At 38.5% G+C, this 15,036-nt stretch overlaps 1 protein-coding gene across 5 annotated transcripts in view; it reads right to left on the bottom strand.

Annotated features, from left to right (window-relative positions):
- kmt2ba (lysine (K)-specific methyltransferase 2Ba) overlaps nt 1-15,036 on the bottom strand; it is a 44,944-nt gene that overhangs the window by 26,143 nt on the left and 3,765 nt on the right. For 4 of the 5 annotated variants that reach the window (XM_036567206.1, XM_036567209.1, XM_036567210.1 and 1 more), the window contains exons 2-10: nt 12,574-12,631; nt 10,677-12,308; nt 9,599-9,792; nt 9,238-9,339; nt 8,010-8,166; nt 7,530-7,728; nt 6,920-6,969; nt 3,048-3,314; nt 967-1,061 (exon numbers count right to left, since the gene is read on the bottom strand). In XM_036567206.1, coding sequence (XP_036423099.1) covers nt 967-1,061; nt 3,048-3,314; nt 6,920-6,969; nt 7,530-7,728; nt 8,010-8,166; nt 9,238-9,339; nt 9,599-9,792; nt 10,677-12,308; nt 12,574-12,631 — 2,754 coding nt within the window. The remainder of the gene's footprint in view (nt 1-966; nt 1,062-3,047; nt 3,315-6,919; nt 6,970-7,529; nt 7,729-8,009; nt 8,167-9,237; nt 9,340-9,598; nt 9,793-10,676; nt 12,309-12,573; nt 12,632-15,036) is intronic. The other variant, XM_036567208.1, reaches the window with a different exon arrangement.

Genomic DNA, 15,036 nt, shown 5'->3' with positions numbered 1-15,036 from the left:
ACTTAATGCCTTGTTAACCTGTTATGATAAACATAGGCACTATGTAAACTGTTAAAGTCTATAAACTTCAGCAAGAGTGTTCCTAATTGAATTGCTCTGGACCTCAATGCAAACCTGAAACATTCAAATGTGATATGAATGAATGGTTCCAACTGTGGAAAAGATGATAAAGGAGTTAGTGAGGAAAGCCCAAAGATGCTCTCATGTATCCAGAGACACTGGACAGTATTTCAGTTTTATATTAGTATTATATGGTTATAATCATTAACATTCTAAAGAAAAGCATTAGAATCGAGTACCACTGATAAAAAGAAAATAAAATATCAGTAATCTATTTCGTCATATGCAAACTTATCTGAAAAATATACATTTAAAAAAATCATTCCTTTTTTTCCTGAATGTAAATTCCCAGAAAATACAGAATTTCCACTTCTTCACACTTAACACATTGCAAAATATTTTTCTGGTATTATGGTGAGGAGATAAAGGCAAGAAAAAAATTCAGGGTAAGACTGTCCAGCATTGTTTCAAGAATGCACACTATTTGGCAGCATGCAACAGCAGACAGAAAAAGAGCCCATCACCTTTAAAGCACACTTTCCAAAATTAAGGCCACAGACTAAGGCCCAATCCCATTTCACTCCTTGCCCCTTCCACTTCACCCATAGCCCTCTGTTTTGCACGTTCACGTCTAGGGTTAGGGTGTTACAGGGGTTAGGGTGACCCTCAAATATAAGGGGTAGGGGTTTAAAAAAAAAAGAAAAAAAAAGAAATGGGATTGGACCTAAAATAGAGCTATTCAAGTCACAGCCCTTGAGGACAGATTTGCTACATTCCAACAGTGCAAGATGTTCTAAAATGACACTGATAAAATTATTAGCAGACTAGTAAAAATTATTAGATTGTTAAAATTTCTGGAAGATAAGTAAGCAGCTTTAAAAAAAATCAGTTCCAGTGTCGAAGTACCTTATCGATTCGCCGGCGGCCCCAAAGCCCTCGCGGCAGGCCAGGCTTCCGTGGCTTCCCCACCTCATATCGTGCATTAGGAGGCGTAGCAGTATCTGTAAGAAAGAGAAGGGACAAGATCCTCAGATAACACCATTCAGGGTCCAACATAAAGAAAATTTACTGTTCTAAAAATAGTATATACTGCTCCAAACTATATCTTTGCTTTTTTCCCCCCAAACTTTATATCATTAAGACACACATACACATTTCTTTAAATCAAGCTATTTATTCTGAAGATCTTATTATTATTATTATTATTATTATTATTACTACTACTACTACTACTACTACTACTATTATGTCACTTTGATACAATGTAAAATGCAGCTGGTGTTCTCAAATCAAGTTTAAAAAAAAAAAAGAAAGAAAAAAGAAAAATACCACGCTCTGTTCCATCAGTGACAAAATGCTTGCATTATTATAACAAAAATACATGCAAATACTATTTTATTATTTACATTTACAAAAGAACTGCAGTTATTTTTACTATTATTTTTGTGTGCGTGTCAAGAAAGAGAGGGAGGGAAGGTATGGGATGACATGGATGTGTGTCTTATTACTATTGCTATTATTATTATTATTATTATTATTATTATTACTACTATCATCATCATCCTCCTCCTTCTTCTTAGTGGTGGTAGTAGTAGTAATGGTAATTACATCTACTGTTGTATACATTCGTCATATATAAGTGTCTAGTTTCGCTGAGGGATTTTTCCCATTAACCTGCACACTGTTTTCTATAATAGTGTGTTCTGCTTTGGGCTGCCATTTTAGAGTCAGTTCATCTGTGGAATACTCCCGAACCACACCCCGTGCCACAACAATTACCGAACAAACAACGCAACTGGCTTGATTTAACTCAACTGGATTAAACTATTTTTCCTGTGAGGAAGGCGGTGTTTTCATATGAAAGTGAAAGAACACAATAACAGGTACATTATTCACCAAAAACATCAAATAGTCAACAAAGATGGCTATGCAACAGGTTTTCAACACTGTCCCAACTTTTAACTTGTCATGTGAATTCAGCCAATCATCAATGCTGAACCCTGCCATCTATCACAGTAACTTTCCACCTAGAATCAACTGTTTAGTACATTTTTAGAAAACAAGACGTTACTGGCAAGCTTGAGAGTAGGCAAACATCCTGCAACATCCTCCAACGTGCAAGACCAGTATCTCCACTACTACAGAAGGAAGAAGGTGGGCCGGCCAGTCATCAGTTGGAGCCGATCACTGTAGACCAGAAGCAGCTAAAAAACTCCTGCGTTAATCCTTTTATATCAGCCATGTACGGCAGTGGTCACACATGCACAAAGTGCAATTATACTTCACTTCTATTTTCTGTCAGCTGCCCAAAGCAGCATGCTAGTGGTAACTATCAAGAAGCAATACAAAAATTCAACATTCATGGTATACTGTGCAGTCTAGGCCCAGCAAACAGCACATGGGCTTCCCTTGTGAAGCAGCAAAAACAAGATACAGCAAAAACAATATGCAGCCTATACAAGGTGCAAATTGTTGGTGAAAATCTTTCATAAGAGCAAAAACAAAAAGTATGGCAATGTTTTATAAATAGATACACAGATGAGACAAAGAATACATTGCAGCAAACACATGGAAAGCATATATATGACAACTGCTCATGGTAGCAGCAGGAACAATCCAAAAATTGTCCAATCGCTACTACACTGCACTACGCACTATTATATTATGCATGTTCCAAACAATGGCTCCTGGAATCAAGAACTGTTGGTGAAGGTGAGCAAAAAGCTCAGGATTAATTACCACACAATACCAAAGAGGCATAAAAAAACCTGACCTCCAAATAAGGTAAAATTGTTCAAATAAAAAGACCGCCTTCTAGGAAATCCTATGAAGAATATTATCGTTTGATTTATAAAGTTAATGTGAAGAAGGAAAACAGACTGAGGAGGGTTTCCTTACAATCTGACATGACCGATGCATCCAGCCATAAGTGTTTATTCTAACTTGTGAGCTTGGTTTACAGTAATAGAACACTTTATAATTCATACCAATAGCTTGATCAGTTGGTGCACTACTGCTCTGTTCCTTTCCTGTGTCTCCGCTGGCTGGCTCCGTGTCAGTGGAGTCGGACTCTAACAAGCTGCTGTAGCATCGTGGAGTGACCCGTCGCCTAGGCTGCCTCCTAGTGGGGCTGAGTGTACTAGTGGGGTCCGCTTGGCTAGACACCTCCTCTCTTGCACCACTTTGCTCGCCCTCTTCCTCTCCGCTGCTGCATGGATAAGTGGCCGCGGAAATCTGGCGTCGCTTCATCTGAACTGCGGAAAAGAGACTTGGTCAAATAAGAGGTCAAATGGGATGGGAGAGATTAAATGAAATGAATGTGTCGTTAAAACGCTTTACAGGTTATGAAAATGCATAAAAAACAAAATGAATAAAACCCTGCTCCACAAACTCAGAACAAACATTGCCAGCTTTAATAAAAAATAAATACCTTTAACAATTGGGGCTTTTTCCCAAAAAATTAGGAGAGGACCAAAAATTATTTAATGAGCTTTACCTCCAGAATGTTTACAAAATGACTGTGTTACAAGTTGAGTCAATGGGGCCTGTCAACAATATTCAGTATCATTTACAGGGCCATCCTGGTATTACAGTAATATGCAGTTACTGTGAATGCTTGTCCTACTAATATTTAAAAAATGCTTTATGAGATATGTCTTTCTTTACAATTGATCAAACTTGTGTATTTATCACTTATTACATACAATGGATTGTTTGATACCAAGTGGCAGTGAGCAGAGGGGAGTTAGCAGCCTAACTGCTGAAATCTGCTATTTTATCATCACTATGCACTTATTTGTAGCTTAATTCTGAGCAATAAAATGTTAATAAACTAAATAGTGTCATTTTAAACACATAAGGCTGTGCTATACGCTGCTTCCAGTTGATGGCTAGCATAAAAATGAAGAACACAACAACATTTTTTTATTGGGGCAGCAAACACAGATAAAAAAAAATGCACTGAAGAATGAAAAAAGATACCAAGATAATAAGCATCATTCAATTGATAGCATGACATGAAAATAAAATGATCAAAAACAAAAGTGCCATTTGAATAACTGGTACTTTTTCCTGTTTTATGAAAGCATGCACGCTTCAGTGCATCAGTGCACACTGAGAGGAAACAATGCAAGACACCAGAAGTGCACACAGGCAGCGTAAAAACAGCGATTTATGGTTAGCCTTGTCCAAATTATTTTGCTACTGCTCTTGACTGCTTGCTCGCATGATCTTGCTGCATTTTTCCACAGAATAAACGGCAAGAGCAAGTCGTCCAGTTGAAGCAGAAAAGTGCACCGGGTGTTAAGACAAACATAGCTGAGTTTAATATATATATATATATATATAAAGTTTTTATTCTCATAGAATGTTTGAATATTCTAAATATTTGTTACAATATTCAAAAACAAAAATGCACCAAATCCATTTTGAGTCGACTGCGGGGAGAAGCTAGCAAATGAGGCCAAGGAGCCATGCAATTACTTCGCCATCTGGAGGCAAAATATTCCTAGACAACAGCAAGATACAGCCTAATCACCACCCCCTCAAGCTCCCCTCCTATGTCCATCAAAACCATTACAGGCTTGGTCTGCACTGTTTAAAAACAAGACAGTGGTCTTTAATAAGTTTCTCACTGCTCAAGCAATCATCTGGGTTGTGCTTTGCATGAAAAGTGATGGGAACGACCTTAATCACCTGGTTTAAAAATGTCAAACTAAACTTTAAGATGATACATATTTACTAGGGGTGCGGGAAAAAATAGATTCTTAGATGCATCGCGATGCGGAGTGAACGATTCTGAATCGATTCATAAATGTCAAAAACCAATTTTCTAAATATTTAATTTATAACGTAACGTTGACGGAACGCAAAAGGTGGAACTTGGAAGTGCGGAAGTGCAGCACCCGGACAGTCTGTGGCAGCACATGACAAAAACACAAGTGGAAGAGCGAAAAATCCGACCAGCTCCCTCTGCATTAAAAGCCAGGTTAGATCAGGAGTCACAACACAAATGCTAAGAAGAGACATTTTGTCCTTTCAACAAAAATCAAACCATCTTGGGAGCTGCAACATTTAATGTCCAGTATGTCTCAGTATGTGTTAATGTCCTAGTAAAGACTAAACAATATAAACGAAAACACGGACTTTAGCTATAGCCGCTTTCCTCCCATCTCCGCCAGAAAACTTTTCCTCAAAAGTAGATCAGTTAAATGTCTCTCATCGTTCGACTGTTTTACGAGGCTGAAGTCGCTTCTCATTCTCCAGCTTCTTGTTCGAATTTACCCGTTCCACCTTAAATTCTAACTGAGGCACCGACTGTAAATGCGGCACCATTTAAGGTGGAACGGGAGAATTCGAAAGAGAAGCTGACTTCAGCTTTGCCACTTTTTAGTGTTTGACAGTCTCTCATTGCAGATTTAACGTACCAGGAAACCAACTGCAGTGCTTATAAATGCGAATAACGCATCGCTGCTATGTGACCTGCAGTCTGCATGCCGTGCTCTCAGTCGTGGCGAAACAGGGCTTTTGTGCTATGTTGCACATATCCCGTCTGAAAGATACTTTACTGACACAGCGATCCCCCCCCGTCTCTACAACGAGACCAAAACCGACGTTATAAAATCACTAAAGAAAACGGGTAGAATAGCTGTAACGTGTGCTGCGTGGACATCCACTTCCACTGAATCTTATTTCACCGTAACTGCGCATTCCATCATAGATGAGTGGCAGCAGCGTCTCGTGCTCCAAACAAGAGCACTGAATGAGAGCCTTGTAGTTGACTTGCCACATCACTTCCATTTGATTTATTAATAAAAGATATTGGAAGTAAATTCATTATGGATCATTACAAATACTTTGCTTTAAAAGTACCAAGTCACTTTAAATAACAATAACAGAGTCACTTAGTCACTTTAAAATGTATATTGCCTCTATATTCTGTGTATATTTAATATATTTCAGTTGGTTTTTCTTGTATTTTTATTTACTTTCTGTAGAGTGATTACTTGAGCCTCACCACAAGCATTTCAATGCATAAATGTCCTGACATGTTGTGCAAATGACAAATAAACTTGAAACTTGAACTCGAAACTTGAGCTCACACAGTGAGAAAATATAAATGCTATATAGAAAAAAAAGATGTATCGATAATCGTTTTATAATCACATCGCAGCCCTCTGAATCGTAATCGAACCGAAAGGTGCCTAGAGATTCCCACCCCTAATATTTACTGTCAGGCATACTTTTATATTTTATAAAAGCCCAAGCTTGTGTCATTTCTGTGACCCTATATGTATAAATTAGTCTAAGTGGGTGAGAATTTCTTTAAAGGGACTGTCTTTCAGCATGCTTATGAACAGGGTTTGAACAGTGATGTTCAAACTTTTGCATATCACTGTAGATCTTAGTCAAACACAACTTAAGTGGGTGGGAATTTCCTTAAAGGGACTATCTTCCAGCATGCTTATGAACTAAGAAACAACTGTAATAAATTTCCCTGCATATTTACAGTTACTATCGGGTTAAAAATCATAATACTAATTTAATGAATTGAGGTTTAGTGAGTCTCAGGGTGATCAGAACCCCTCCTGGCATTCACTGATCTGATTCAATAATGTGCCAGAGCGGAAGACAGAAAGGATAGAAATGATACAAATACTAATTTGGCTCAAGCAATTTGAACTCAACCAATCAGGTCTTTTGTTGATTTTCTAAGTAAAACTCATTTTCACTTATAAAAATTAACAAACATCATTTGACCAATGTTCCAACTTTTGCATATGACTGTAGATCCAGAAACACACTTTTGTCCCTCCAGATTTATTTTATATAATAGGCACTTAGAGGGAGATAGCCATACCTTTCAGTCGCTTCATTTTGTTCTCTTCAATTCTTGCACACTTCTTATAGCTGAAGAGGGGAGAGAGGAAAAAAAATAAATAACTGTGGGTTATTAAACGTTCTGGGTATAACTTTAGTAATCTGCTCTTATATTCCACACAATATTTCATTTGGCAACAACTTGCAATCTGAAAAATAATTTTCTAAGCCGCTTATCCTTCTGGGCCACATGAGTGCTTGGAGCCTATCCCAGCAGACACTGAGCGAAAACAAAAATAAATAAATAAAAAATAAAATCAAATAAGTTTTTGAAGTAGAATCTTCTTCACCAACAAAACAAAATGAGTTAAATTGTGATGGAAACTAGTAAACAATGTTAAGCCAAACAGCAACAAGAATCTGTTCAACATTAAATATTTCTCTGCAGATTTGATCAATTTTTCTGAGAAGTGTTTTTTTGCACACATCCCATACAGTTTTATTTCCTGCAGAATTATTTGAATAACTTTTTGCAATGTTGACAGCCACTATACTAGTGGTCCTCCACTTACAGACCCTATACATAACCACTGCTGCATGCCGGTTCAGAGCAATGCATAAGAGCATTTCAAAATCTCTCTTCCACTTACATGCAGCTCTGGCGCTTCTTATTGGGTCCTCCATACTTCGGTTTATCTAGACAGAAGACACATCGCCCACAGTCCTCTTCCCGACAGCAACCCTTACAGCGAAAACAGCGCTTCTGCCGCAAACCAAAAGTCCTTCTACTGGACACTGGCTTTTGCTCAGCAGAACCAGTGCTCTCAGGGTCTGAGCAAGAGCCTAGATCTTAAGTGAGAAGAGAGCAAAACTTATTTAAATTCTTGAACAAACCTTTCAAACAGCCTGTTAATATAAATGATATAAGTACAGATTAGGGATGCACCAGTCGTGACCTTTGAAAACTAGAAACAAATATATAATTAACCTTTGTTTAGTCCCTAACTGAGGGCCAGAAGAATGATTAAGGTCTATTTAAGTATATGGGGTAAAAGCTATTTGGTGTTTCTGAAATGAAGTAAAATAAGTTTGGTCTTTTGACTAAAAATAACATTCTGAAATTAGTGTACCTTCTGTGTTGGGTGAAGGAGCAATGCCCTCTCTCTCATGCAGAGGCAGGGCACTGAGTCTGGGGATGTCATCTGGCACCATGGCTCGAGGCTGCCCCAGTGCCACTGCTGCTGCCCGGCACACGTGCTTTATCCGTGGACCTCCTATTGGATGGCCCTACACTCACAGAGGGTCAACAAGAGAACACAGATCTGTGAGGACAATGTTTCCATACATGCAGTCAAAACTACAGCAACAAATGCCCTTTTATTTATACATCCATGACTTTTCTGAAATAATAGTTTGATGCAGTATGTAAACAGTGTTTAAAACCATTTTAAAACATTGCATTTACTCCCCAGTCCACTCTAGGGATGCATCAATACTGATACTGGTATCCAACCGATACTGTGCTTATTTACTCATAAAACAAATGCAATGTTACAACCAACCAATACCATCTGAAACCATGTGACATAAGCCTAGCGTAGACTGCAGCACTAATGAACAAACGACTCAAGCTGGTAATGAACAAGTATCGGCTCTCACAGCGAAGTGTTTCTGATGCCGTGGCAATCGGACGCAGTGTCACTGGTCACTTTAAACATTCTGCCATGGCATATTCCAGCCAGACAAACACTGTGATTTTAGCCCACACAAATACAACCACAACCACTTCCCCTACATGGGTGAACACACAAGCTTTAAAACACAAATAAATAAATAAATACATACATACAGGTTGAACGGGTTGGTGACCACTGCTCTAGAAAGACTGTATTGTCCTACCCATGTACATCCCCCCGCTTGGTGCTTGGTTTTAGTTTCAGTGGCCCTTTAAAATACTTTAAGAATACTTGATGTGACATGGTTAAAGACTAACCTTATTTTTGATCAGAATAATTTACTTTTGTGAGATCATGAATGCCTTGGTCATCCAAAAACCCACAGACACTTAAAGATGGTAAGGATGCTCACAGCACACAGTAACACATTTACTAATTGGAATACTAATTTTGACGACTACAATGTGTAAATAAGCCTCTACCCAAAGACCAATATCATGATAATTAAGAAACAATATATTGTGCAGCCCTACTCATGAGAATGTATAAGATGTCCAGACACTTAGATATTTAGGAACTTGTCAAACCCTTAACACAAAGTTAGTACCAATTCACATAGGAAACACAAGTGAAAGAAAAAGTGAGGAAAAAAATCTCAGTATTTTTCAGACACACAGACTACCTGAGGAGCCGCTTGTGTATTTCCTCTGCCCACTCCTCTTCTCCTCCTCCTCCGAATGCCCCTAATAGCACCATCTCCACTTCTAACTGCACCAGACAGCAGCTGTAAGAGACAGAATGTAGCATAAATCAATCAAATCTACTTTAAGTTAACATTATTTTCAGCAGCTGTGCTCCTCTCTTCTTCACAGGTTTTAATCCAAGAACCAATTTGACAAGGCCAACATCAACCAGTACCAACAATCCCCCAAAAATTAACAGATGATTCTAAATATCTAAAGACTTAAAAAGCAAAAGACAATACTTAAAGCATAGCACCTGTCAGAGATAATGACGGTGAAGCATCATTTATAAACCCTTACCTGAGCTGACTTCAGCTGTTTCTGCTGGTCAATCTTAATCAGCTGGACCTTGGCCCTCTTCAGCAAGTGGAGCATCCTCTTGTTGGCACCGGAGAGGTTGAGTCTTTGGATAGGACTGACCTGCTCCGCCGAAATCTGAGAACAACTTTCATCTTGCCTTTGTACATCTGTGCCTTCCAAGCTGGTTCCCTCTGCTAGAAGAAAATGATCACACATTGTTGGAAAGAAGTGCTGCTCAATGCTATTTTCTCAAGTGTGAATAGTACGGATCTATCCAGTCTGAAGGATTGGGATGACAGTCAATCCAGGCATACTTTAACAGGCTGGCTATTTATTACAGTCATATGCAAACACCCCCTGACAAAAAAGGGCTTGCAAGTTTCAGTAAGAAAGTTCCCCTACAGCAAACAAACTTAAATATGGCATTTTTCTCCAAATGCCTGTTTATGTGGTAAATGCAACATATTTTGGGGGGTGGTCTGTGTAAAAACTTATGGCACAATTTATACTTAATGTTTTTCCCCCAATATGTTACATTCAACAAATAAATAGCAATTGTGCACCAAAATGTGCAAAAGCAAGTTTCCTGTAGAAGATGTATACTTATTTTCACTAAAAAAATGTAAATGGACAAGATGTGTAGCAAACTTTTGCATAAGACTGTGTATAAATTCTGATTCCACTCCAACCCTTTGTTACTCAGGCACCCCGTTTATGCAACATCTATCAAAAACATATTCACTGTCAAACTATGCACATACTAAAAAGAACTTTACTGTAGCATTTTAAAGCAACTGGCAACCTAGCATATATTAATTTTATTAGTTTTTGTCCTTTCATTGATGCATATTATTGAAAAAAAAAACGAACTTTCTATCAGCAGATACTCATTATTAAAGGTCTCAGGACAGCATTGGGAGACTGAATTTGCTTCAATGTGCAAGATCTGAAAACCTCAAGCAGTGTGAACATTTCATGTTTCATGTGACTCTTAACAATGAATTAATATACAATGTTGTCAAGGATCCTCAAGTTAAGTGATTTGGTGACTTCAGGATGAAGTCAACATAATCCTTACCGACTGCTTTGGTTGCATCTTCACCTCCTTCAACAGTGGAAACTGCTGACTGACCAGCCGTATCATCAACATGTACAGCTAGTTTACGCACAACTCCTGGAGAGTTTACCTCCTCTATCTTTAGATCAGAGTTCCTCTGTCTTCTTACACCTCTGGAACCTGAGGATTCCTCTGTACCCTGGAGCTCGCCCTCTAGCTTTACACCATCATCTTTGTAACTGGCCATTCGCTTCTGCCTTCGCTGAGCCAAGCTCGCTGTGAGCTTCTTCAGCCTCTCATAAATTTTAAGGTGAGTGGAATCATAAGCAACTCTCCCAACCTTCTTCTGAGGGCCATCGGACGACCCTGAGAAGCCTCTGGGCTTCCCTCCCTGAGACTTCGCCTTTCCAACAAAATTTCCATCGCCATCACTGATGTTATGCAGTTTTGCCCTCTTTCGCCTTCTTTTAAACTCCTGTGTTTGTTGGATATCAGCTTGCTCCAATTCAATGCCAGACTCATTCGGTAGGATTTCAGTTTGAGCAGGCTTCTTCACAGGCAGTCCAGACATGCCCTCATCATCCATGAACCTCTTGGGTACCTTGATCACCCTGGATGGCCGAGCACTCACCACACCACCTTCAGCGAATCCTTGTTGACTTGCTGCTCCTGTGTCCTGTGCCTGTCCTGGCAGCTCCTGCTGTTGATCTTCTCTCACGGGCGAGTCCACTACTTCATAGGCGTAACAGACAAGACGTCTTCTTTTCCTGGGGATTTTACCCTCCCCTTGCAACTGAGACTCGCGCATTTTCCGCATCAACTCTTGCTCTGGCGTCCTTCTATATCCAAATAAAGACTTCCGCCGTTTTACAACAGGGGGAGATTTTTTAGGAGAACGTGAAGAATTGTCCCTCAATAACGCACCCGCACTCCCATCAGGAGAAACTGCATCCTCCTGTCCTGCCTCAGTCCTGACTTCTAGAGAAGCTCTCATAGCCTTGGGGATCCTTCTCCGCTTCCCAGTAGTTCTGGGAGATGTAGAATCATCAGTAGTGAGCACATCCTTGGTTTTTCCATGCTCAGACTGGTCTAGATCAGCAGTCTTAACAAATCCTCTAGAAGGGTTTTGGTCCAAATTGTCAGCCAGTCTTTTTTTGGAAGTTCTTCTTTTCCCCTTAACCAGTGTCAAAGTCCATACCAATTTCTTCTGCCTTGTTCTATTTTCTAAAATGATGGTATCATCTTGCTTTCTTCCCTTTCTTTCAACCTCTGCAGCTGCCACTTTAACTTCATTGCCCGGTTTATCCAACGCTTCATCATCTACACCTCCATTTTCTTGTTCATGTGAGAACTTAATTCCTTTCTGAGTAATTTTCTCTCGAACCCCACGCAAAGAAGCCTTTTTCACTTGTTGTCTACCTGATGCATTTTTCTTGGTCACATTTTTGCTAGCTAATTTAACAACAAATTTGGGCCTTTCAATTTTGTGGTCAGCTTTGAGAACATTTACACGTTTCTTCTCAGGCTGCTCTGTTTCTGCAGTGGTCCTCAAGAGTTTTTTTCCAGTAGTGGCTTTTTTGTCATCTGCAGATAAGTCAGGAGCCAGAGGAGGGTTCTCAATTGATGGTGCTGAAGAGGATTTAAGAATACTGCCTATCACAGAGCAAAGAGAGAAAGAAAATCAGTACACATTTTAAATGCAACTGATATTAAATACTTGGAGAAGTTTTTGAAACCATATCCACTGCAGTAAGACCTCAGACTGCAATTAACATTTATCATGACACTATACATCAAACATAAGACCATACAGACAAAGCCCCTTTACAATGAATGATGTAAAGCATGATTCTATAAATTAATGGATAACACATTATGAAAATGAAGCAAATTAAAATGTCATTACTCTGTAACATACCTTGTCCAGAGCACAAGGACCAACGACCATCTGCTTGAAAGCCTGTGAAATCTCCCTCCTGTAACACACAAGAGACAGAAGCTGTTAAGTGGTGGTTGCATACATGTTTGACCTATGCCTTCGGTTAAAAGGTTCATTTAATTTCTGATAAATTGACATTTGAATAGGTGGGCTTTTCATTCAACGTGAGGACTGTTTTTGAACTGCACACATATTTAACTCTGGGGTTTCTGAACTTTACTCCAATTCTCAACTCCTCTTAACTGGAACTAATAGCGCCAGAACCACTGATAAAGGGATACAGCGGAGATTAAAGCATCCTAGTTTGTGCAGTGATATGATGAAAAACCATGCTTTTCAACTCTCTCAGTCAGTGACCAAGAGTTAACAAAAGAACTGACTCGTCCAACATTTGTGGCTTTATAACTGGAGAATTAAAACAGCACAAATGTTTCTTTTAACAGCACAAACCAGCACAAAAGAATGAGACCCTGTTAGTGCGATTTGGACGTTGATGGGGGGGCTAAGTGACGTCACTTATAAAAAAATATTTTTAGCCTATAACTTGATAATTAAAACAGCACAAACACTTCTTTTAACGGCACGAACCAGCACAAACGTTGCACAAACGAATGAGACCCTTTTGGTGTGATTTGGACATTGATGGGGTGCTGAGTGACGTCACAGGCGATAAAATGTAATGTTTAATTTCTTAAAAACGATGCCAGCACAAACGATGATTTCTACGGCACAAACCAGCACAAACATAGCACAAACGAATAGTAGCATTTTTATTCCATTTCTGACCACATGGGGGGCCAGCTTCATGGAGGTCATTCCTAGCTGTTGATAGCCAGTAGCTAACAACTCACAAAACACAACTAAACAAACTTTAGGCACCACTGCCCTCTAAAGGGTTTATTGCACCCGTCAGAACTTTTGTTGTCGTAAGACCCATTATGTATCTCAATTAATGCTGTATCTGCTTTTCAACCGAACAAAGAGTTAGAAGCATCGTCTCAATCAGAAAAATGAAAGCCTAAAAATTTCACGATTTAAGACAAGTACAATGCTACCTGGTGTTAATAAGCTTCTATTATTTCTGAACTATATTAGCCTCATAAAAAACTACAACCTAAAAGCAGCAAACTTAAGACAGCAAACATGTTTTGGCCACATTTGCGGATAGTGCAAATTATGAATCACTTTAAATTCTATGAAATTAAAACACATTTTTTTGACAAAATGCAAAATGTTGAGATTGCAGACTTTATTTTCTAAACATGGAAATGTATCATATGATATTAAAACCAATTTTCCTCAGCATTTCAGAGAGAGGAGGCAAACCCTTTACCACTTTTTTCCATTTCATGAAGTTCAATCCTACAAAGACCACAACTAAAACACTATTTGGATGGAATTAGTTTTATATGACAGAACAGTAATTTTTATGGATGTTTCTCACTGATTTCTAGTCCCATCCAAATCCATCATGTTAGTCATTTTTATGGACTGTGCGCTTCTAAAGACAGTAAAGATTCAGATGGCTTTTACCTTCTATAAAGTGAGCCACAGAAACAACCCCAGGTTATATGAATCCCGGGTAAAATCGACCTGTCAGTAAAAATGCTATCATATCCTGTGGAAAAATGGTTTAAGCATGAAGGCACTTGTTTATTCATTATCACTTTGACTAAAATCAAGCCGATATGTACTGGCCTACCTCAAGTGTACAACTCAGAACATTAAAACGTTAAAAATAAGCAAAAAAATATTAATAATAATGTTAAAAAATAAAGTTATAAAAATAATAAAATAATATTTTTCCAAAGCTAATGACACTGTAGTCACTTAAAATAGCAAAACAGATGATAAGTGTAAAAGCAACAATGGCTAAATGAAATGTTTCTACTTTTTGTTTTTTTTTTACTTTTTTGGGGAGTAAAGCCAGGGCATAACAGAGTAGCCACTCCTATCTGTCATTTATACTGAGATCTCTTATCCTGGGTAAATTAATCATAAACATTGCAGACATCCTGAAATTAAAAAAAAAAAAAACTTTTTTTTTTTAAATTATAATAATAACCTTGTTAGTTCATGTCACTGGCCATATTAAGCATAAGAAGAAGAAAAACATTAACCAATCATACCATGCTTAACTTCCCACTCCCACCTATTCAATTTGACTTTAAATAAAATGCATCCATAACCTGCATGCTTTCCTTTCAATATCTCACATCTGACACCAACAGCTTCACTCCTCACAACTGCCACTAGGCTGCACTGTTCCAGTTTAGAATCAAGACACATGGACAGTAGCAGACACCAAGCAGCTTAAAGCAGGCGTGTTACAGGATATGGGTTCTTCTCAAGTAAAACCATCTAATGCAAATCATACACTGCAACGCAAAATTAGCAAATTAAATGCTAAAATAATTAATGAGGAATGTTAAACTTAAAAAC

The sequence above is a fragment of the Colossoma macropomum genome, unplaced genomic scaffold, assembly GCF_904425465.1.
Source record: "Colossoma macropomum unplaced genomic scaffold, Colossoma_macropomum, whole genome shotgun sequence".
NCBI classification, from domain to species: Eukaryota; Metazoa; Chordata; class Actinopteri; order Characiformes; family Serrasalmidae; genus Colossoma; species Colossoma macropomum.
This window is presented reverse-complemented; position numbering and strand designations above follow the sequence as displayed.